The sequence below is a fragment of the Callospermophilus lateralis genome, chromosome 4, assembly GCF_048772815.1.
Source record: "Callospermophilus lateralis isolate mCalLat2 chromosome 4, mCalLat2.hap1, whole genome shotgun sequence".
NCBI classification, from domain to species: domain Eukaryota; kingdom Metazoa; phylum Chordata; class Mammalia; order Rodentia; family Sciuridae; genus Callospermophilus; species Callospermophilus lateralis.
Window position 1 is genome coordinate 156,148,888 of NC_135308.1, and position 25,746 is coordinate 156,174,633.

Here is a 25,746-nt window from a genome sequence, read left to right on the forward strand (position 1 = left end):
AAAGACGTTCTTTATTTAAGTCCTTATTCTGTAAGCTTTTTCTTGTATTTAGATTTTTAAATTTTATTTACTTTTTAACTTTTTTATTAGAAACTAAGACACACATAAACCTTGGGCCTCACAGAATCAGGATCTTCAATGCCACTGTCTTCCACCTCCATCTTGTCCTACTGGAAGGTCTTCAGAGGCAGTAAAATGCATGGAGCTAGCATCTCTATAGCAATGCCTTCTTCTGGAATCCCTCCTGAAGGACTGGCCTGACACTGTTTTACAGCTAACTTTTATCTATATGTAAGCAACATTCTAAAATAATAATAAAAAGTACAGTATACAGTAAATACATGAACTAGCAGCATAGTCGTTTATGATCATTATCAATTATTATGTATTATTGTCATGTTTTTATTGCATGAGCTACAATTTTATATGACAGGTAGTACAGCAGGTGTGTGTAGACCAGCATCACCACAAACATGTGAGCAATGCCCTGTACTACAACTTTACACCTGTCATCACAAGATGATAGGAATTTTTCAGCTCCACTATAATCTCACAGGACCATTGTCTTATGTATGGTCCACTGTTGACCAAAATGTCACTATATAGTGCATGACTGTACTTTAGGAAGCTCACAGAGGAGGATACAAATTTTTCAAAATTCAAATTTTTGCAGAGGTGACAGTCCTAGTCATAAAAAAAAGTCTGTCAGACACCCAAGCTGGAATACCAAAGTTTGTGCATCAGTTGTTCTAGCAAGAAAAAAAAAAAAAAGGTGCCCCAAGAAAAAAAGGACTAGTTCAGGCTGTGGCTCAGTTAACAAGTGCTGCTGCTTGAGACAATGGAAGTATTCTGGAATGCAGCCCAAATGCTCAGTGAACACTTTACATTTTGCCACCAAGTACTTGAAAAAGATCAGGCACTCACAGTGGGGAATTAATAAAATTAATATTTCCCTGACTGTTTCAAAGGCATTCTTAGGTGAATCTGCTTTTTTTATTGTTATTCTCTTGTGAGATCAGGACAATGAGGGATATCATGACTGCTAGCAACACAATTTAGTGTTGCCAGATTTCATGCTAACACACTGGCAATTTTACTTACATGGACTATTGCTTTTGCACTGATGGAAAAGTCAATACATGCAGTGAAAATGGTAATTAATGTCTTAGTATTATTTTGAAATTAGTTTGACTTAGTGGTCCTTCCATAAAGTCTTGGGAACTGCCCTCAAGCTGTAAGCACCTTGGGAAAATCATGGCCCTGGAGCACTGCTCCTGCATGCAGTGTCCTCCCCTCCACTGGGGGCTAAGGAGTTCATCAGGTGCAGGGAAGCGATACCTGCCTCCCCAAAGTACCTCTTGGCAACGCCACCACACTCTCTCCCAGTAGCACTCAGCAACACTTTTGTTTTTTGACCTGGACTTTTATATGTTTACTGAGGGCAGCTTTTTTACTTATCCCCAGTCCTAGTAATCTGTGCACATAAGAAGCATTAAACAAAACATTTATTACAAATGACCATGACAATATAATTTACGAGAAAGGATGCAGCCATGTGCTCAGATCCTTATGCTGCCACTCATTAGCTGTGTGAACCTGGACAAGTTACTAAATCTCCGCCTCAATTCTTCATCTGTAAAAGTGAAGTAATAACGATATCTATTTTTACAGAGTGGCTGTGATAATTCAGTGGAGCTAATATATAGAAAGGGCTTCCAACAATATCTAGCACAGTGTATTTATTAATTATGTTCTGGTTAAGGTTAATTAGTTGTTGTCCCTTATACATACATTTTTGTTTTCTTTTTTTTGAGTACCAGGGATTGAACTCAGGGACACTCAGCCACTGAGCCACATCCCCAGCCCTATTTTGTATTTTACATAGACTCAGGGTCTCATTGAGCTGCTTGGTACCTCGCTTTTTGATTCTCCTGCCTCAGCTTCCTGAGCTGCTGGGGTTACAGGCATGTGCCACTGGCCATACATATTTTAAAACTAATTTAAAGTATGATACTTTGTTGTTGTTTTTCAAAGGTAGCTCTCAGAAACTGTGTTCTGAAGAGTTGGTAAAAGGAATAGGTTTTAATTTTCTAATGATAAGTTGAAAAATCTTCCAAATTATGTCAAACTAAGAAAGAAAAAGCTTTTACATTCTGTGAAAGAATGTTGGAGAAGTAAATTTTGTTATCTAAGCTAGCACGTTAACTTAATTTTTTAAAAAGCATATTTCTAATACCTTATTATCAACCACAGATGCTTAATATACCTTTATAAGTTACGCCCCTCATCAGCATTAAAAAGCATGTGTTAAACATCCATTGTGTACAAGTATGAGGGGTAAAAAGAGGGAAGAATTATTTCCTGCCTCAAGGAAAATATAATCCAATATGCAAATATAAACCTTATGTTTTAAAATTATTCCCTGAAGTTTTTCTACCTCAAATACTTTGGTTATTTATGCCTGCTGCCATTTAGAAAAATATTGAAAACATATAGAAACTGAGGTCCTTTCTTCTCTGCAGGCAGGCTGTCACTGCTACCTCTATTGCTAATGCACAGTAGGGGGCCAAATGACTGTCAAAACAAGTTCTCATCTTAAGAGAAGAAGAAGCTTCTAACCTGATGTTAAACAATCAACTTCTAAAATTTATTTTAAAAATAAGGATTCCAGAATTTAATGCTTATCTCTTGTTTTTTTTTTTTTAGAGAGAGAGAATTTATATATATATATTTTTTTTTTTTTAATTTTTTTTTAAATTTTTATGTGGTGCTGAGGATCGAACCCAGCGCCCTGTGCATGCCAGGCGAGCACGCTACCGCTTAAGCCACATCCCCAGCCCCTAGCTCTTGTTTTTATATGAGAAGTCCTTTCTTTTAGTCCTCTCTGTCAACAAAATAAGGCTATCCAACCTTAATAAGGTAGCTGTTGGTCATAGTAATAAAAAGCACTAACAGTGCAAACAGGAATAACTAATTTTAAAAGACCTCAGATGGTTGAAAGTAATTATCTTGAAGAACTATTTAAGTAATTTCCAAAGCATTTCTGAGTTAGTCTCACACAACTCTACAGTCAGCCAACATCATTAGCTTCATTTGACAGAAGAAAAAACAAAACACATCTTGGAGGTAAAATAATTTACTTGAGCCTCAGTTATGACAATGAAGATGCCTGTCTTTGTTCTGCTACTTCACTCCTGCCAAGTACCCACCAAATCCTCTCCATTCTACCTTCACTATTTCTTGTGAACTCCTCTACACAACCACTGTGACCCCAATGGAAATAGTGACTCCAGATGCAGGGACCTTCTCACCCTGTGTCCCTGCCTGTCTACTCACCTTGTGTACACTGAAACAGAAAACCTTCTGAAAGCACATTCTGTGCACTTCATTTTCCTGCCTAAAACCTTCAAACAAAGTCCTTGCTTCTCAGGCTGGCATTCTTCCCAATCTGTATTCAACTGACCTTTCTCCACCTTCTTTCCCATTAGTCTCCAAACACCCAAAGTTTCAGCCAAAAGGAAACCCGTGCTTTTATCCAAAGACATTTTTTTTTTCTTTCTCATCGCTCCAACTCTGCTTGAGAATTGGCCATGTATGCACAATTGAACTCCTAGCACGATGGTACAGCTCTGATCCATGCTACCTCCACCAAGAAACCTCTGCTTCCTTTCCTGGGAACAGCTAGAGCATACCTGCAGCTGTGGTGCACAGAAAAAAAAAGAACACAATACAGACAGGACAACCTGCTGCTTCTTTTTCGTAGGAGGTGTTTACTGAGACACTGTGATAAGTCAGGGAATGCAGAGTTACTAACAAAGTGCATTTTCTTTGAAAGCTCATGGTTTAGTCAAAGACAAAACTAAATAAAAAACATAAAAGCTAGTAAGTTCCACAAAAAGTGATCAGCTCAGGAGTCTACTTGAGCCCAGATGAAAGTTTCATAAGTTGACTAGAAAAGTCAGGAAGGCTTTCCAGCAGAGATGCAACTGGTCTAAGTGGGAAAAGATGCTCCGGGCATCCATCTAAATGTTTGACCCTCCCTCCCTCCTTTTCTTCCTTCCTTTCTTGGTACTGGGATATGAATTCAGGGATGCTGTACCTCTGACCCACATTCCCAGCCCTTTCTTATTTTTGACAAGGTCTTAATAAGTTGCTGACACTGGCCATGAACTTCCAATTCTGCTGCCTCAGTCTTCTGGTCACTGGGAATACAGGCATGTACCACTGAGTCTAGTTTTCAGTATTTCTTTAGGAATTCAAATTGATTGATAAAATTACACAGTGAACACTTTTTGATATGGATGAGGAACATAAATTTTAACTATATATTTGCAGTAAGGAGTAGAACTTGCCCTCAATCGCTGCCACAGGCATATATAATCTGGGAGTTTGAGATAATGGGAAATGGGAGGAAACAAGACAAAGAGTAATGGGCAGTGGTGAGGACAGGGGCGGGGACTTCTGGTTATCAGGGTGTGAACAGCTCAGTGAATTCTTTCCTCAAAACAAAATGATGAGGAAAAAAAAAAAACCGGTCAAAGTTGTTAAATACAACCAGTTCAGAATTCTAAAAATCTATCAAATGCAGACAATAAATAGACAAAATTCCTGAAAAACTCCTAGAGTGCCAAGAACAGAGGCATACACTTGTAATCCCAGTGACTCAGGAGGCTGAAGCAGGAGGATTGCAAGTTTGAGGGCAGACTTGGCAACTTAGAAAGATCCTTAGCAACTTGGTGAGACTCTGTCTTCAAAAATAATTAGTTAAGGTTCAGGGCAAGACCAACAGAAGCCTGCAAACTTAACAGGGGCCATAAAAAGCAGTAGCCTTTGCTGCAGAGACAATGGGGAAGGGGGAGAAGAAGGCAAAAACCCCACAGCTTTGTCAACTATAAGTAGCAAATGCAGTAAGAACCTAAAGGGAGAACACAGTTCTTTTAGCTTGGTGTGGTGGTTTGACTGGAGGCAGAGATTGGCTGGGAGGAAATCTGAAAGAGATGCTGGACAATAGCACCCTAGATGGGCTAGATACGCTTTTCTCACATGCCTGTGTTGATGTGAACCTATACAAATGAGGTAGAAAGCCCAGGGTAGACCGTGAACACACATCCCGACCCATAAGTCATTGAAGGTGGATGCATACAAGCTCCAGGTGCTTGAACTCAACCTCTGCTCTAATCACTGGTGACTACTAACCTATGGAGACACAGGAGTGACTCCCAACCAGGCTAAAACATAGCAGTGGAAGTGGAAATGGAAGGAGAAAAGAAGAAAATCACTAAGCAGAAACTTCAGTGCCCTTACATTGTATTGGAGTCAGACTTCATAGAAAGTGTGCGAATTGCCTAAAACACACATATGCTCTCTCCAAAAAGTAAGCAGTACTCCAGAGACACGACAATACAAATCTGCATTAAAAAATCATGAGACATGCAAAAAACAGGAAGGTTCAAGGAAACAAGCAGTAACCAGAAACAGACTCAGACTCAGATGTTGGGTTTAGCAAATGATATCCAAGTAATTAAACACAAATACAGTCAAAGAATTATAGGAAAATACAGTAACAAATAAGAAATCTTAATAAAGAAATACAAATTTAAATGGAAATTCTAGAGCTAAGAAGTAAAATAACTGAAATGAACTCACTAGGTGAGCTCAATAGTAAATTTGAGATGGCAGAACACAGAACAAGTGAACAGAAAACAGGATCAACAAAAATTATTCAATTTAAAAAACAAACACAAAAAAGATTGAAGAAAAATAGAACTTTCTTCAGATTCTCTTTAGGTTCAGATTAAATTTTAAAAAGAAAAAAAATCTCTGAGAAATTAGCAACTGTCCTACTACATGGGTAATGGTAGGCTTTAGAAGAAAAGAACAAATATTTGAAGAAATAATGGTGAAAACACTTCACATTTAAAAAAAAAAACTTTAGTTATAGATGGATACAATATCTTTTTATTTATGTGGTGCTGAGGATCGAACCCAGCACCCCACACATGTGAGGCAAGCACTCTACTACTGAGCCACAACCACAGCCCAACACTCCACATTTGATGATAAAACAATTTATATAGATCCAAAAATCTCAAAAGATCCAAGTCTGATAAAAACAAAGAACCAGGCATGGTGGTGTACACCTGTAATCCCAGGTACCTCAGGAGGATGAAACAAGAGGATCTCAAGTTCTAGGCCAGTCTCAGCATCTTAATGAGATCCCCAACAATTTAGTGAATCCTTGTTTCAAAATAAAAAAGTTAAAAGGGCTGAAAATTTATCTTGGTGGTAAAGCAGCCCAGGGTTCAAGGCCCAGTACCACACAATCAATCAATATACACCATCCATCACAGTGAAACTGCTCAAAGTCAAAGAAAACAAAAAGAAAATCCTGATAGCAGCAAAAGAAAACAAATCATCACATATGGGGAACAAAAATGAGATTAAGATCTGACTTCTTATCAGAATTAAATGACTTTCATGGGGGGTGGGAAGTGAGGGGTGACCTATTTAAAGTGCTGGGGGTGGGGTTTGGAGAAGAAATTGTCAACCAAGAATTCTATAGCTAACAAAACTAACCTTCAAAAATGAACACACACACACACACACACACACACACACTCACTCACTCACTCTCTCTCTCTCCCAGATAAACATAAGCAGAGTTTGTTTCAAGCAGACCTACCTATAGAAAATATTGAAGTAAATCCTAAGGCTGCAAGAAAATGACATCAGAAAATAATTTGGATCTATAGGAAGATTACTGGATATGATAACAAGATTTGATATCCAAAATGTATAAGAATGCTAAAATTTAACATTAAGAAAATAAATTACCTAATTAAAAAACAGGCCAAAGATCTAAACAGAAGTCTCATCAAAGATACATAAAGGACAAAAAAAAAAAAAATATGAAAGGATGTTCCATATCATATCATCAAGAAAATGCAAATTAAAACAACAATGAAATGCCAGTACTATTTCAATGGTCAAAATCTACAACACTGATAATATCAAATGTTGATGAGTATGAGGAGGAAAGGAACTCAGGAAATGCAAAGTGGCACAGTCACCTTGGAAGATAGTTTGGCAGTCTCTTAAGAAATTAAACATACCCTTACAATACCATCCAGCACACCACTGTGCTTCCTGGTGTTTACCCAAAGGAGTAGAAATCTTAAATCCAGAAAAACCCTGCACACTAATGTTTATTGCCGCTTGATTCATAATTGCCAAAATCTGGAAGCAACAAAGATGTCTTTAATAGATAAATGGCTATATAAAGGAATATTATTTGGTGCTACAAAGAAGTGAACTAAGTCATGAAAACACATGAAAAAAAACTTAAATGCCTATTACTAAGTGAAATAAGCCAATTTGAAAAAGCTATATTTTGTGTGACTCCAACTATATGACATCCTGGAAAAGGCAAAACTATGTAGACAGTAAAAAGAGCAGGGGAGATAGGGGAGGGAAGAATAAAGAAAAGGATTACAGGATTTTTAGGGCAGTGAAACTACTCTTCATGATACTATAATGGCAGATAAATGTCCTTATACATTTATCGAAACCCACAGAATGTATGCCACAGAGAGCGAACCCTAATGTAAACTATGAACTTGGGGTGATAATGATGTATCAATATAGCTTTATCAGTTTAAAAAAATGTACTGCTCTGGTCTGGGATGTTGATAGTAGGGGAAGTAATACATATTTGGGAACAGAAAGTATAAGGACTATGTCTATACCTTCTTCCTAACTTTGATAGTTTTTAAAAAACACATAAGATTGCTAAAAGTAGTAATTATATTTTATTGCTGCATTTCTATTATATATAGTATCTTATATATCTGATATATATAAATTTTAGTATATATATGTACATGTATGTGTGTGTGTGTGTGTAAAGGAGTATGGGGAATGAAAAATTGCTTTATTTTACTAGAATAACACATCACAAACTTACACACATATACACACACCAACAGATTTTGTGATAAATCAAAGATGTATTTCCTTGACCAAGCACTAAGAAAATATGAAGACAATAATACAAACAAAAATAACTAATAAAAAAGATACAATAGCTGGGCATGGTAACACACACCTGAAATCCTAGGGGCTCAGGAAGCTGCGGCAGGAGGACCACAAGTTCAAAGCCAGCCACAGCAACTTAGTAAGGCCCCAAGCAACTTAGTGAGACCCTGTCTCTAAGTAAAACATAGAAAGGGCTGGGGATGTAGCTCAGTGGTTAAGCACCCCTGGGCTCAATCCCCAGTACAAGAGAAAAAAGAAAAACAATAAAAACTAATGAAGCGGGGCTGGGGTTGTGGCTCAGAGGTAGAGCATTCACCTAGCATGTGCGAGGCCCTGGGTTTGATCCTCAGCACCACATAAAAATAAATAAACAAAATAAAGGTATTGTGTACAACTATAAAATAAACATTAAAAAAAAAAAAAAAAAAAAAAAACTAATGGAGGGACTGGGGTTGTAGTTCAGTGGTAGAGCATTTGCCTTGCATGTGTGAGGCCCTGGGTTTAATCCCCAGCACTACACATGTACCTATGCTTGAGCATGCGTGCACACACACACACACACACACACACACACGCACAAATTATTTAACAGAAATTGGTAATGCAGGAAGAGAAATAAAGACATGAGACATAATAAAATGGCAGACATAAATCTACTCATATTAATAATTATATCAAAATATAGTAGACCAAATGCTGGCCTAAAGTGTTACTGCTTAGGAGGGGCCATGCTGAAATCACCCCAACCATCTGGCAGAAGAGCTGAGCTTTCCCTCCTGCAGTGGTAAGATGAAGAGAAAAGGCTGAAGTAATGTTCTGAAGTTGCAGCTGTCAAGCTTTATTAATGGATTAGAAGTAGAGATAAAGGAAATAAAAGAACGACTCCTAGGTTTTGCTTGAGCAACTAAGTGAATCTGGTAGTATAACTGTACAGAGAGAGCATACGAAATAGGAAAAAGGGTTCAGTGCCCAAACTTGAAACATTGCAATATTTAAAAGTTGAACAGAGGAGGAGGAACAAGCAGAACTTACAGTGCTTACAATGAAAAGCAGAGAGCACAAAACCCCAAGGACTGAGCATTTCAAGAAGGAAGGAGACAACCAACGTGAAGAATACTGCAGAGCAACAAGGGAAGTGAGAATAGAGGTGGGTCATGGGTCTTTGCCCAATGGAAAGTACTGGAAAAGTTGAAGAGAGCAGCATACCCTCTAAATTTACTTTCACCACTGCATTTGGTGAAAGCTCCTGGCACTGAGTTTTAATTCAAACTCCCTATCTTCTAATCACAATTCTTGGAGTAGAAATGAAATTACATACATGCTATGCAACAGAGTGTCAATGCTAAGTTAGTTCCAAGGGTTTTCCTGGTCTTATAATAAAAAGGTAAGTCAGTTGCACTAACATGCACCCTTTTACCCTCCACCTCCAAATTCACATACCGTGAGAGATCCATTTTGTGTGCTGGGTGAGTTGCTACTCTGCTCTCCGTGGGCTTGCGTATTTCCATAGAGTGTCAGGTTATGCTCACTGGTCTGGCCGGCATAGTCCTGAGTGTGTGGCACTCCATATTCTGTGGGAATTCCATTCTGTGGAGGTGGTGGGAACGGGATGGTAGTAAAAGGCTGGACCATTGCGTCAGGAGTTGTTGTTGGCTCCTGGTTACCCTGGAACAAGCAATGAAGGGAGAAAAGGAGGAGAAAGAGTGACTTATTAAATCCTTGTTATAGATAATTGCTTTAAAGGTGAGTATAAAGAGTTCTCTGAATATTCTCTTACTGCACAGATAAATGGAACACTTACTGCCCCAGGATTAGGGAAAATATTGTTATACATATACATATAAATAGATGCGTATACATCTATTAGATGCCCCAATTTAGGCCAATTTGTGGATGCTAGACAAGCCAAGACCATATTAAAATTAACTAGATAACAAGAGGTCAAAAAGCTTCCCTTTAAATCAAGTTTTGAAAAAAATAACAAGAAATTTCTCACATAAGAGATGACTAGTTTGTATAGCATGCACAGGCCCTGGGTTCAATCCCAGTACCCTTCCATCCCTCAAACTGCAAAATTAGTTTGGGCCATTAGTATATTTTTAAAGATATTCTCTAATTCTTCAGCAATTCTTAAGAAGAAGCCAAAGGAGTACAAATCAATTTCCTTAAAATAGAAATTCACAACACTGGTAGAACAACATTGTAAAGTCTTAAAATGAGATAACAACAGATTTTTAGAGCACTGAATTCCAAAGAAAATATTTTTTTAAAAATTCACCTTTAGATATGAAGGCAGAGACTCTTGGATACTAGGCTAATAATAATAAAAATAATAAAAAATACTTTAATTCAAAATTTTAGAAACAGACAAACTTCCCAGACCAAAAAGAACATGGATATGGTTCTTCCTAATTACTGTTGGCATTATAAGGTGAGCTACAGGGTGCCCTCCTGTGGCATCCATTTCCAGATGTTAATACTTGGGATCCAGAATGATATCTGAAATATCAGTAAAGAAGATGCAGATGCTTGCCTACCATGTGCAAGGCAAACCTCAACACTGAGGGGGTGGGGTGAGGTGGGATGGGGTTGGGTAGGGTGACAGTAACTATAGGAAACTGTTAGAGGCCATTCTGGCTCCAGGGTCTTTCTCACTTCTGTTCCACCTCCAAGTTCATATACAAAACAGGGGAATCTGTGTTACTTACTTTTCAAAGCCTTCACTATTCTACCTTCTCATCAACCTTCCATTTAGCAGATAAAAATAAAGGCTATTATTTTACTGAGGACACACAAGTCTACAAAGTCTTGGGCAATTATCTTTCTGGAAATAGCTGGCAAAGGTGGCCAAAGGCTTTAAAATATTTGAACTTAGATAAAGTTTTCCCATGTTTTAGACATTAAAACACTAACGATCAAGGAAAATCTGGGTTTACGTCACTTGGTTTCCTCCCCACTGTGAGCATCCATCATGTCTTTCAATCAAGGAAGTAATCATTCCCCTCTCTCCCTGGTTCCAGTCATCCTTCTTTCCCCTCAGACGGACAGGTGATTCTCTAACCACTGAGCTGCAGAAACCTACACTTTCTGCATTTTCTGAACATCACTCTAGGCATTCACCATTAATTTGATGCCATTAAACTCACACTATCTCAAAATGAATCCAAAGCTACACGACTACAATAATTATTCGGCACAAAATACAACATAAACCTACAAATGTGGTTATAAATGATGAAATATATGATCATGGATTGAAAGACTTGATGTTCTGAAGATGACAATGTAGAGTAATCCCCACAAAACCAATCAAAAGTTACTATTAACATTTATATGGAAACTCAACTGATCTAGAATAGCCAGAACAATTTTGAAAAAGAACAAAAACTTCAGGACTTAACACTACCTGATTCCAATCAAGACTTACTTTAAAGCTACGGTATCAAACTAGTATAACACTGGTTTAAGGATGAACAAGTAGATAAACAAACAAAAGAATCCAGAAACAGACATGGGCATATACTGTCAATGAGAGGTGAATCCAATGGGAAAAGGAAAATCTAACAAAGGAATAACTGAATACTTGATGAAAAAATAAGCCCCAACTCTACCCCAAATATACAATGGTAAATTTGAAAGAAATAATAGATCTAAATATAAGAACTAAAACTATAAAACTTCTAGAAACACACAGGAAAATCTTTACAACTCTAGAATAGCTTAGGACATAAAAACCAAGAACCATTAAAAATTGATAAATTGAACATACCAAAATTAAACAACTGCTATTTGAAAGATATCAATAAGATAATAAAAAGACAAGATAGACACTGGGAGACAATATTCATAATACCTACATCCAATAAAGGACACATACCCAGGATTTATAAAGCAGTGTTATGTCATAATAAAGCATTTTTAAAAAAATAGGCTAAAGACTTTTGGCAGCTATTTTCCACAAAAAGATCTACAAATGGGCAGAAAAATACATGAATGGGTGAGGCTCAACATTAGCCATCAGAGACATAAAACACAAACCAAAATGAGATACCATTCCACTACTGCTAGAGTGGCTAAATTAAAAGACTGAAAACATCCAATGTGGACAAGGATGTAGTGAGGAACTTTTACACACTGCTGTGGACATGTAAAATGTATATCCACTTTACAGAAATGTTCTGCTGTCTTATGATGTCAAAACATTCCCTTGGGCATGGTGGCAAGAGGATAGCAAGTTTAAGGCCAGTCTCAGCAACTTACTGAGATGTTATCCCAAAACAAAAAGCAAAAATAGCTTGTGATGTAGCTCTGAGTTCCATCCCCAGTACCACAAAGAGGAAGGAGGGGGAAAAAAGAAAAATAAATAAACCATTTTTTGAATTTACCTAAAAGAAATGAAAGCATGTCTTCAAAAACATCTGTACAGGAATGTTCTTGGAAACCTCATTTATAATAGCTCTCATTGAAAACAATTGTACTTCAACAAGAGAATGGGTAAAGAAAGTGTGGCTATTCACAAAATGGAATGCTTCTTGAAAGTTGGATAAATCTTAACACTGAGTTAAATGAAGAAGCTGGACATAAAAAATTACATACTATATAATTCTACTCACAAAGTCTAAGCATAGGAAGATCTAATCTCTAGGGCAGATATGAGAATCTACTGGCCTCTGTTTAGGGGTGGTGAAGCACTGGTTGAAATCTGATATACTGGAACATTCTACAGTGATGAAAATGTATTATGAGTGGGGATTATACAGATTTATCAAATTGTTAAAACTCATTAACTAAATATCTGATAAATATCATTGTATCTTATTTATACCAGAAAAGAAAAAGACAATAAAAAGCCACCAATAAACATAAGCTATGAAATACTGTCACTTATTAACAAAAGACTACTGCATCCCTCACTATTATTTTATTTTATAAATAATAACACAATTGAAATGGAAATAAAAATCATAAAGAGACCAGGTATCCTTACAAATATGACATGTATTTCAAAACATCAAAAGAATTAACTACATACAAAGTAGTAGATTAAGTAATACAAAATTCTTAAGATTTATTATATAATTATTTAAAAATAGCAATAAACATTCAAAATAGTGACAAAATTTGTAACATTCAATATATAAAATAAAACAAGAATAATAAATAATAGTTACATTTTTTGAAGGAACTTTTAATGTAAAAATGTTAAATCAGTCCCAAAATAAAATGCACACTTATATCTTTCCTGGCCAGAAACAAATGATATACAGGGAAGAAAGTGGACTAAATATTTTTCTTTCCTTTTTTTCCCTCCTTGAAATTGTAGATGAACAGTATGCCTTTATTTTATTTGTTTTTGTTTTTTTTGTATGTAGTGGTAAGGATTGAAACTAGTGCCTCACCCATGCTAGGCAAGTGCTCAGCTCCAAGCCCACATTTTTCTAATTTCTAATTTGTAGAGGGAATACTACCAGGAAATTTGAAAGTAGAAAAAAAAAATTAAAACTTGTTTTAAAACTTTTCATAAAACTACTGTAAATTAAACAGGATACACAAAGTGATCAAGGGAATACTGACAATCCTCAACAGATTCAAGTTTATGTATGAAAGTAATAGAAGAACATTACCGTTATTTACAAAAGTTGAACACCTATCCAGCAAAAAAATAAAATATTAGCCCCCCTCCCAGCTCATTTGCCATGCCAGGAAAAAATTCCTGAAGAATAAAGCCTAATATAAAAGTGGGAAGTATGGGAATACTTGGAAGTACAAATAGGATGTGGGAAATTTTAAAAACAGTAAATCTAAAACCCGGATTGGGGGGGTGGGGAATGACAGCTTTGGTTACATTGGTTAGGGAAAAAAGAAAAGAGGGAGGGGGGAAGAGAAGCAGGGTGAGAAGCGGATTTTAAAGTCAAATGAAAAAATCAACTGGGATAAAATATTAGCAAAGGGAAGACAGACAATGGATTATTACCACTGATGGAAGAATGAGTTATTTAAGTTGACCAGACAAGGCACACACACATGCGCACAAGCACACACATCCTGCAACAGAAAAAGAGGCAAAGGATATATAACTTAACAATTCACAGAAGATGAAATACAAATGGTAATATAATAAAAATGTTCAACTTCAGTAAGCCATGGGAATATGTACGAACATCAAAATTAGACCAATATTTTTAGTCACCAGCAAAAATTTTTTTAAATAGTTTTCTTGAGGTATAACGGTCATGTAATAAACTGCATCTACTTATCTGTAGTACACAATTTTGCAAGTTAATATATATACACATGTATTCTCATGATCATCACCAAGCAAGATAGTAAATGTTTTTTTTTAATGTTTATTTATTTTTGGTTGTAGTTTGACACAATACCTTCATTCTATTTATTTTTATGTGGTGCTGAGGATCGAACCCAGGGCCTTGCATGTGCTAGGCGAGTGCTCTACCGCTGAGCCACAACCCCAGCCCCAAGATAGTAAATGTCTATTCAAAATTCCAAAGCTTTCTCACACCCTAATAAGCATGTACTACTTTTTAAATAAGACATACAAAATATAATTTTAATATCAAAGAGAATAACAAAAAGTACAATCAATAACAAAAGTCAATATGTTGTGGCAGTGAATTGCTAATCTCAAGAAAATGGCTGTAATATTCCTGGAGACAAAGATTACTGCCTTCTATAAACAGTCCCACAGCCTCAGCTGGTATCCAGTGTTTAAGAGTCATTTCTACTTGGTACTAAGGATTGCTTTACATAAAAATCTTCCTTTCAGTTCTAGAAATTATGCTGTAAAAACATTAACATTTTTATCCATGAAATTTTTCAGGGAAAAAGTCTCTTTTTGTCTCCCATCACTATATAAGTTCTTTTCATTACCTCTAGGTCAAGATACCTTACATGATTTCTCCTTAGCTATTCTTGGATTGCTAAGGGGGAAATAAGATGATAATTTCCCTTCTCCTCCAAATCATCTGGCACTCTGTCTGTACCTATCCAGCCATATGGAACTGCTATTACTTCAGTGGCCTTCACAGGATTCACTGGCCCAAAGCCAGATATGAAAAAGAATTCAAATTCAGTAGATAGGCAGCTGAATGGTAGGGGACCACAGAGGGTGTTGGGAGCCACACATGCAGACCCCAGGCATCAAGATCACCTTGTGGTAAGAGGTCCACTAAGTAACTGGTAAAGGCACAATTTCCAGGACAGGATCAACATAGCCAAGGGGATGTGCTCCAGGCTCCATTCTCCAACCTAGGTCTATTGGGAAGGAGACTGCACACAAGTACATGATATGAATTCTCCCACAGGGGCAGTTTTTATGGAGCTGGCTCAGTATGTCAGTTAGCAGTGCAAGATGGGGAGAAAGGTAAAAACATTTTATGACCCATGTGTAAGCTCCTACTTTTCACAGAAATGCAAGCCAGCCGAGACCCCTTGTTCCTAAAAGGGCAATGCAAATCTCCACCAGGAAGCCAAGGACACTACTTACAGAAATGTTTTGTTACTTAGAGATAGGTGTGATTTCACATTTTACCTCATTTATTCTGCAGTGTGTGAATTTTCCCAATACACACACACACACACACACACACATGTTAAAACAATTTCAAATTTCCATTAGATTTCTATGCCATATTCTGAAGTTCTAAGTTTAGAAGAGAAGTATAGTAGCTCTCAGACAAACTATGTGATAACAGTCCATGTGATTATTTCCAGGCATGAATTTAATTCTATGTTCATATGAAATTTTTTTGTTGTTTTTAATACTAAAGGCTAATCAGCTTAAGTACATCTTGCTTGAGAAAATACATCATTAACTTTCTCCACTGTGTCCACCAGGGTGGACAATAACTCTTTCTCTTAACTTAGAAGTCTACACACTTTTCTCCTACCTTCAGTTAGAACAATTCCTTCTGCTCTTGTATTTGCATATAGCATTTAGCTTGCACCACGAATGTGTACAAGACATTTAAATTCAAAGCCTAATACTTGACACATCCAAATGTGTATTTTACCACCCTATCAGAATGAAGATTCATTATGATGGATGGGGACTGTCCTGTACAATGTAGAACCCTCATGATGCCTAATAATAGTTAGTGTTAAATAAACAAAAAAAAATGTTTATTTAACACTTAACTATTATTAGGCATCATGAGGATTTATTTATGAAATAAAGGAAGATAGAAATTCATGTGTACAAACTGCTTTGCTTGACTACAGTAAAGAACATAACAAGGAATACTATATAATAAAGCAAATGTTATCTCATAATGAAAAGAATCAACATTTAAGTGTTTGTGCTTTTTGTACATGATTTTCTTTCATCTTACAAACAGGATTTAAGAGTGATGACCTGTTGTAAGTGAAAACCAGATGTAATTGTTAATTTAAGTTTTTTAAGAAAGATAACCTTTTTCCTTTAAATCACAGCAACAGAGGCAATCCATACCATAGATGGTCTCCTAGTGTATGATCTGAAATTTACTCAGTGTGTCCATTCTGAAATAAAATGTACATTGAGCATAATTAATTTGAAAATTCAAAATCTGAAATGCTCTGCAATCTGAAACTTTTGGACTGTGGACATAATGCTCAAAGTTTTAGACTCTGGAGCATTTCTGATTTCAGATTTTCAATCAGGGATGCACATCTGGCAAAGTCTGTAAATACTTTAAAAATCCCAAAAAACTAAAATATCAAAAATATTCTGTACTTTTTAAAGTCTAAAAATAGCCAACTGTTAACTAATGTGCTGTTTGTATACTGGTCTTTTTTTCCACCTTCAAAACTTGAATAACCTAGAGGGAGGGCTGAATCATAAGAGTGTTTTCCTTTTCTCACCTCAACAAAGTTTCATGGTCTTAATACACAGAGCTGACAGCGTTAGTGTCTATAATCTGGAAAATATCTCTGAAAAAGTACCTGATATAAAAGTAATGCATTTTCTTTTTTAGAATAAATACAGATTATATCTAGAGACAAGATGTTAAACAACTTGTGGGTACATTTGAAATTTATAGGAACAATCTATATATAAATTCTCCATGTTTGGTTGGGGTTGTGGCTCTGCAGTAGAGTGCTCATCTCCTACATGCGAGACCCTGGGTTCTATCCTCAGCACCACATAAAAATAACTAAGTGAGATAAAGATATTGTGTCCAACTACAACTAAAAAATATATTTTTTTTAAGTCTCCCTGTAAGCTCCAATTTCTAGATTCAGGTAGAACTCTAAGAATTCATTTTTTACTTGATTGCTTGGAACTTAGTAGATGGCTGACAAAAACAAATGATTATATAATAAAAACAATTGTAGCAACAGAAAAACCTATCACCACTGAAATATTAAATTTAAGTGAAGTGTTTCCTAATTCCAAGTAAAGAGTTCAGGGACAATACACTCCTGCTTCAGTATTACTGACAGATTACTGACCCCCGCAGTACAACCCACTTCCGCTGCTCACAACTCATCTTTTCCCTCATTCCTTCAGAGCAGAGATGCTAGTATTTTGTTGTATTTATCAACTACTTAGGGGAAAATGTTAAAATGCAAATGTCAAGATCCTTTCCTCTACAGTTTAGCATTCAGTGGGCTGGAGTGGGGCCCTGATGCTCTTTGGTTCAGGCGGTTTGGGTACCCCGCCTGAGAACACTGCTTTAGAGGTTTTGACTGGCAGGCAAGAAAAGGGTTCCAGTGGCAGCATGCCTCCACCAGAGGCCCTGATCACCTCCACTGCAAGGAGAGGCACAAATCAGGGAGGGGAAATGCTGTAAGAGGAAGGTGCGATAGGCACTTTTACAGAGAACAGAATAAACACTTTTCTTTTTCTTTTCTCTCTCTCTCTCTCTTTTTTTTTTTTTTTTTTGAAAAAGCACAAATCTACTGAAATGCAGCTTAACAAAGAATCCTTTCAGAGTGGGTTTAACTACAGCACCTGGACCCAAAGTGTGTGTTGCTGCCCTGGGGAGATGGAGTGCAGGAAGGGGTTAGTGTAATCTTGAGCTCTTATAAACAGGCAATAAATAACATAAAAATTAAACAGGCAATACGACATACTTTAGTTTCATGCTCAGAATAAAAATAAATGACTAAAACTGGTCAAAGGCTAGTACAGGCTTGTCAGACAAGAATATTGCAAACTTGTCGTCAAATCACTTGTCTTTAAAACAACACATACACACACACACACACACTCTCTCTCTCTCTCTCTCTTTTTTGAATTACTCAGAGAGAGAAGTCAAACCAATCTTCCCCCTGAAGCTGAGTTCTGCCATCTCTTATAGCAATGAATATTTAAACAGGAAAATAAATATTTCAGAGCAAAGTCATTCAAACCAACAGTCTATTAGGTTAAAAGTTACAAACCCTATAATAGTCTTAATGTCTCCAACCTCTTAAAAGCTCTTCCATTTCTCCTTAAAGCAGTACTTAGAACCTCAAACATCCATGAATCACATCTTCCACCAAACAAGAGGCTGCTGGAGCTGCTCTGTCTAGCTTCCTGCTTCCTCGGAAGCAGAAGGCCTTTATGCACAGGGAATGGTTACATGTCTATCCTCGTCAGTTCATTAGTGATTTATGCCATCCATGGGTGATTTTTTTTTTTCCCTCAAACTTTCATTACAATTTAAATTAATTTACTCTGTTTTGTCTTCATGGATAATTAATTTTACATATTCCATATGTTAAATTGAAATATTCTTAAAAACAGTTAAAACTCAGGTTAAGAATAAAACAATCTACAGTGTCTTCAGAATTGCAAAATATTTAATTATGCTTGATGGATTTTATGTGGGGTATTCTATTATAGTGCACTTCTTTAAAATGGGAAATTCATTATATGTATATGAGATATACATATTGTAACAGACAAGAACTTTTCCTATTCTCTTCCTAGGGACTACAATTATTATTACATGATGACATGAATATCCTATAATTGCTTCCTAAGACAAGTTCCTTAGCCAATCAGGGACTGAATCACAGGCTTCTTTATCTAAGTTTCCTCATTAAGGAAGGGATGATCTTTAGAGAATGCTTATGAAACGGAATACCTGCTTCTGAAGAGTAAGTCTATTAAAAAAACAAACAAACAAACCAAAAAAAAAAGGAACTCTTGTCTCAATAGCTGTATCAACTCTGCAGGAAGTTACAATATAAATGAAAACTCAAAATGAATTATTAGAGTTCTATTAAAATACATAGAATAACTGAAAGGCTACATATAACAGTCCATGTTATGTGCTGTGAGAAAGAAAAAGAAAAATGTCTCTGCTCTCAGCAACACTCACCAGGCTATTTAAAAAAAAAAAAAAATCTTTCTTTTAATATTTCTCCTTTCTTAACCTCAAACTAATTTTCCAAGCAGCTGCCAGAATGACCTTTCTAAAATGAACTTTAAATCTAACTAATATTGTTAATTAATCTTCTTCCTAAAACCCTACTGCCTCCAGTCCAAACAACTTTGTATGGGAATCACAACTTGGTACACTTTACCTAGTCAGCTTCAATTCTTTCTCATTCGATTCTTCAACATTCAGTGAGCACCAGTCTAGTTAGACACTCTGTTTTTTGCTGGGCAACAACACTGATTAGTAAGACAAAGTTCCTATCCTTATGGAGTTTACTTTCTAGCAGGGAGAGAGAAATAATCAACAGACAAGCAAAACAATAAAGAGAGGTGTGTTATGAGGGAAAATACAGTAAGAAAGGGAACAGTGGATATTGGGCCTAGAGGGCTAGGAAATTTCTATTTTCTACAGGGTGGTCAGGGAAGGTGACATTTGATCAGATCCCTTAAGGAATTAGGGCAGCAAACCATGTGTGTATCTGGATCGAAGAGTACCCCAGACAAAGGGAACATAAGTGAAAAAGCCCAGAGATCAAGACACACTCACCCTTATTAGATTTTATCCTTTTTCTAAATGTATGCTAAGAGATCTTTGATAATTATTTCTAGGGTGTGTCTGGTAATTCATTTCTTCTTTTAAAGTTTTATTTTTATCAAGTTTGTACATGCACATGGCCGCAAATGAAACAGGCAGAGAAGAGCTTATGATGAAAAGCAGCCATGCCCTAGCCTTCCCTTGTCAGTCCTCTGGGAAGTGACCCTCTGTTAATAGTGGCTTAAGAGCAGAGGACCAAGGGCCCCTGGCTGCACTTGGGTTAGTGACCCACCCGGCTTCCAGATCTAGGCAACACACCATTCAGCCCAGATCTGCACAGAGCAGCACACTTCCGAGACCATTTAAGGATTAGTTGGACACAAACTTACTAACAGGAGGAGGTGGAGATGGGAGGAAACCAGCCCTAAACGCCTGCTCCAGGTGGGGGCTGGCCAAAGAAGCCCTGCTTCTCCCTGAAGACTTCCTTAGAAACCAAGCAATGAGCAAGCCTGTCATTAAGCTTGGGCCAGCTTTTCTGCTTTGCTTCACTCTCTTTCTCCTCCTGCTTTCCCGAAATCTTACCCTCCCATAAGCTGTTAGGGGGTAAGATTTTGTCTCAGACTCAACCTTCTAGAGAGCAGGGGCTAAGGAAATGACTGTGTCTTGTCTCCTCCACTTTCCATCCCAGTGTCTTAAACCTCTACATCTTAAGAGATTTTTCCAACTGCTCTTTCTTGAAGCCATCATGTCCTGTATTCTTTACCTGTTCCCTTTCATTCCTTACCTAGTGTGGGCTTTATGGATATATGAATTATCAGTTGGGTTTCCTTCAAGTTCCCGGCTTATTTGTGTTTGTGTGTGAGTTTGTTTCTGCTACTCGCTTTCTTGCTCAAAGTTCCTCTTGGACTTCTAATGATTCTCATGTTCCAATGACGCAGGCAGAACGATGAGGTTAGCTGGTGTGGGTTTCTGCTAGTCTGTTTTCTGATGAGGTCTCTTCCCTGGAATTAAAATTCGATAGGGAAGAGCATGGCGCTGGCAGGCTTCCTCACAGTGTTGCCTCCCTCTATCCTCAAATATGAGGTGCCAATATCTAATTCCAAAAGAATAAAATCTCCCCAAATGTTCTGATAACTTCTTTGGAGACAAGTAATCATGGTGTTTGGTTTTCCTTTTTTTGTAATGAAGAAAGTGGGCCGCACAGCAGCCGCTGGGAAGGGGCCGAGAAGGCCAGGGCAATCCAGGCAGCAGAGCTAACCCCACAGGAAACAGTATCCCTGTCTTCTTCCTTTTCTTTTGTTCACAGAGCCTCCTCCTGAGGGCTCCTCCTGGGTATGCTGGCTTCCACACCCCAGCAGCCTTCAAGAATTAACCACCTCCATGTCACCCATCAGTTGGGCTCCATTTGCTTTACCTTTTCCAGAAACTTGTTTAACTCTCTTGCTTGTTAGCAATATCATTCTTTGTCCTTTTCTATTAGCTATTACTAATTGGTTTTTGTACTACTACACTGTTATTTCAGTGGAATCTTAAGAGACAGAAGGCAAATGAAAGCATTTATTATCTTGACCCAAAAGTCATAATTTATTTTATGCTAAAGAAGATCTCAAGCATAAGTAAACTCTAGGATTCCAGGTTTCTTTATAAATTTGAGAAAGGTTAGTGATCTATGAGGCTTACAAAACAGCCCTTTCACAAGAGACTTTGTTAAAAGCAAATTAGAGAAGTTTCAAAGGAAAATGAAAAGTGTATACTATAATTTTTGAAACAGTTCTGCACTAATGCTAGCAAATTAAACACATTTAGATTACAAGAAGCAAGGCAACTCAGAGAAGTGCCAGAGCTATGTGCTAAATACTGACAAAGCGTAAAAGATTAACAGGGTCTAACCACTTTCAGAAAACAAAACAATAGTAAAAGTATGAGTATTTACCAGTCAGAATGCCTAAATCTCCACCTCCTTTCTCCTTCATGAACGCAACAGTGACCAAGATCAGCATGCAGCACACAGGGAGCAAAATGATCCCTGTTACCCCATTTATCTCTAATGAATGGATCAATAAGGTATGCAGTGGACTCTGATCCTTCAGCCTGGAATGGCAATGCAATACAAACGAGCAATCACATTGTTCAATCCTTCAATACAATAAGGCAAACCTAAAGAAATCTGAGCCCCATGTTGGAAGAAACCATCAAAAAGCTACCGTGAACAGGCTGTTTTATCAACAGGAGAGCCTCCTCAGAGTAAGGGAGGAGGTTCAGCTTAAGAAATGTGGTGCAGAAGACTGAGCTGTGGAGATCTGAAACTGGCCGTTTAATACTTGGATGGCTAAAGTATAAACAAATTAAAGAAATCAATGTCATTTCATAGTTTCTGTGAAAGTCGAGTCCATGATCAAAACAACAACTTCAAGCATAGAAAACAACAAACTAATGAAGGGCATATCTATTTCTTTACCCCTCTTAAATTTTCCCCACTTAAAACTTTATTATCATCATTATCAAATCAACTAGACTATGCCCATTTCATTCAAGTACAACTCTTCAGGGCTGGGGTTGTTAGGCAGTGGTAGAGCACTTGCCTAACACGTGTGAGGCACTGGGTTTGAGCCTCAGCACCACAAATATGAATAAAATACAGGTTTTGTGTCCATGCACAACTAAAAATATTTTTAAAAAATAAAGGAAAGAAAGAAAGAAAAGAAGAATTCTTCAGCAAAAAATGGCAGCTCACAAAGCTTAAGTTTAACTTTTTACTCACTTGAAGATTTTCCCTTTCAGGAATAAGGAGAACAGGATCTGCTATGTTAGCTTCTACAGATTAAATATATTTAAGGTCTGAACTTCCAAAAGGATGTTTTGATAATAGAAGGAATAAGAGGCGGATTATGGAAACATGAGCTCTAGCTCCAGTTCTGCTACTGCCTTGCTGTATGATTTCAAAATCACTTCTCTGGACCTATATCCTGAATCGTAAAATACGGTTCACTTTAGTTCTAAGAATTTATGATTCTGTGACAAAGGGTCCTTACTCAAGGGCTAGAATGTAGGAAGAATTAAGAGAAGGAAGAAAACCAAAGAAAGAAGATGGAGGAAGAAGAAACATTAGGTATATTCATATAAAACCAAATATTTTATTCTGCAACAGAGAGTCAAAGAAATGTCACTAAATAGGTTATATGTTCCTCTTTCCCATAGAGCTAAGAGTTACTCTAGAGAGCCAATACAGTTGCCTTCTGTATCCACAAGTTCCACATTCATGGATTCAACCAACTATGGATCAAAAATCTTCAGGGGAAGAAACACACACACACACACACACACACACACAACTGTTGTCTGTACTAAACTTTTATTGCTTCTCATTATTCTCTAAACAATAACAACTATATCAGAATACTTAGTTCTATTAGTTTTGTGATGATGGAAGTATAGTAAAGGATGTGCCCAAATTACAGGCAAACACTACATCATCTTAATAAGGGACTGGAGCATCTGTGGACTTTGGTACAGGGGAGCAGGGCTGGAACCCATTACCATGTAAATCAAAGGGTGGCTGTAGACTTTGGATTTCTCTCTTCCTAGCACAAATACTCTCCATAGAAAATACTATGCCATCAACCTGTAAAGGCCCTGTGCTAAGTTAAAATTTCAGAAAACTAAAGTTATGTATCAAATAGTCAAATTGATTGATTCTCTACTTCTAGAGGAACCCAAGGCTCCCAGAAAATTAGTAGATATTTCTCAAAGTTTTGGCCAAAGATGGGCTAAAGTGGGGGGAGGTAGTTTATGTAAAGTTAAGTAAATCAAAGCCTATATTCTTTATATTATTCTTGATGTAATAACTACCATCGAAAGGTAGGGAGGGCAGAAAGAGCATAAGTTGGGAAAAATTAACATGTCTTACAATACTGACTCTGCCATCTATTATTTGTGTGTCCTTGGACAAGTCACTTAATGTCTCAATGTCTCAAGTTTTTCATCTGTAAAATGTAAATAGGGATCACTACCTAATGGGGGTACCTCTAAGAATGAACTGAGGTCAAGTATACAAAGGTCTTTGCTCCTGGCTTCAAAAAAAGTGGAGGAGGCATGGCAGCTGGAGTTGTGGCTTGGTGGTGGTGCGCTTGCCTGGCACTTGTGAGGCACTGGGTTCGATCCCTAGCACCACACAAAAACAAAACAAAATAAAATAAAGTCATTGTGTCCATCTACAACTATATATAAGGGAGACAGAGAAGGTAGTAGAAATAAAAACCACCATTACTACTGTGAAGGAAGAAGGAAACAGGGGAAGAATACAGTCCAACATGTAAGTGTGAATAGCTGAGTTGAAATCCTCAAGTTCCATGTTCTTGCTCCATAAACCCAGACATTAATACAAACATTAGAGAAGGGAATCTTGTTCTTCCTACTAAAGACTTATGTTGCCTGGTTCCTCAGGAAGGAAAACTTCAAAGCTTATGCTTAGATGAACTTTTGGTCATGGCTTCTGTGCTAGCAAAGACAGATAACCATCCTAACTGAAGCTCTGAGAAGTGCCCCCATTCTTTAGCTCCACAGTACCTTCTCACAGAAACTTCTAGACAACCTAATGACCATGGGAGCATCCATGACTTAAAGAATCTCAATATTTCTTACTAAGGTTTTCTAAGATTCCATAAAAGTTTGAAGGAGTGAACATCATTTTCATAGTCCAAAGTGCCCCTTTCTTCTACCCTGTTTGAGTGAATAAGTGGTACTCCCATTTTTTCTCTCGACTGTGCTAGAATTACAAGTACAGATAATACATAAGAAAAAAAGGATCTTTCTACTTTTCTGCCCCAGACTAGAAATCACAGTAACTACAAAAACACAGAAACCTATGTTCCTGTGTGGTTTTGAACATGTATTTCTGTTAATAAATGGTTTTTAGCTTTGATCATATTAGTTCTAGACTCTGAAACTAAATTCCCACTAAACTTAATACTAAAAAAACTTGATTCTAGATTCAGAAATGAATTACATAACACACACACACACACACACACACACACACTCAAATAACACACACACACAAATAACATACACACACATAGGGTCCTTCCTCTTACCCTTTGCACCTCTGTCAAATTTCCCCAATTCTTTCCTCAGATGATCATCCAATAGCATTTGACTGGCATCATCTTCATATAATTATTATATTCCATCTTGTGTTATAATTATTTATGCATCTTATGCATTCTTTTGTTGAAGTTACTATTCAACTAGATTTCATTAATAAACTAAGAATACATTAAATGAGACACTGCTCTAATTTTATGTAAAAATAAGTGATTTCAGCGGGGCGCGGTCGTGCATGCCTGTAATCCCAGTGGCTCAGGATGCTAAGGCAGGAGGATCGCGAGTTCAAAACCCCCCTCAGCAAAAGCAAGGTGCTAAGCAACTCAGTGAGACCCTGTCTCTAAATAATATACAAAATAGGGCTGGTCAAGTGCCCTGAGTTCAATCCCTGGTACAAAAAAAAAAAAAAAAGTGGTTTCTCTTTTGCTTCCAAACAAGATGGAAAAACAAGAACCAGACTTGTTTTGTTGCCTGAAGAAACTTAAAAATACAACAAAACATATGAAACAAGAGTACTCAAGACACCATACAGCAGGCAAGGAGTCAGGTAAACCTACAACTGCCTGGAGACAGCGTCCTAGCTGTTGCACAGAGGGAGGAACCTAGGCTAAACCTGGTGGCCTCCATGAAGTGAGGAGACAGAACAAGGAGCCAGTCTGGCGAGTCACTGAGGATCACAGAGGGCCCTCCTCAAGTACTCAGTTGA

At 37.2% G+C, this 25,746-nt stretch overlaps 1 protein-coding gene across 18 annotated transcripts in view; it reads right to left on the bottom strand.

The window, feature by feature from the left end:
* Positions 1-25,746, bottom strand: part of Rbfox2 (RNA binding fox-1 homolog 2) — a 268,933-nt gene that overhangs the window by 51,105 nt on the left and 192,082 nt on the right. For all 18 annotated transcript variants that reach the window (XR_013091246.1, XM_076855112.1, XM_076855108.1 and 15 more), the window contains one exon: positions 9,475-9,699. Coding sequence is in view for 17 of the 18 variants with exons in the window: in XM_076855112.1 (XP_076711227.1) it covers positions 9,475-9,699 (225 nt within the window). In the remaining variant the exon portion in view is untranslated. The remainder of the gene's footprint in view (positions 1-9,474; positions 9,700-25,746) is intronic.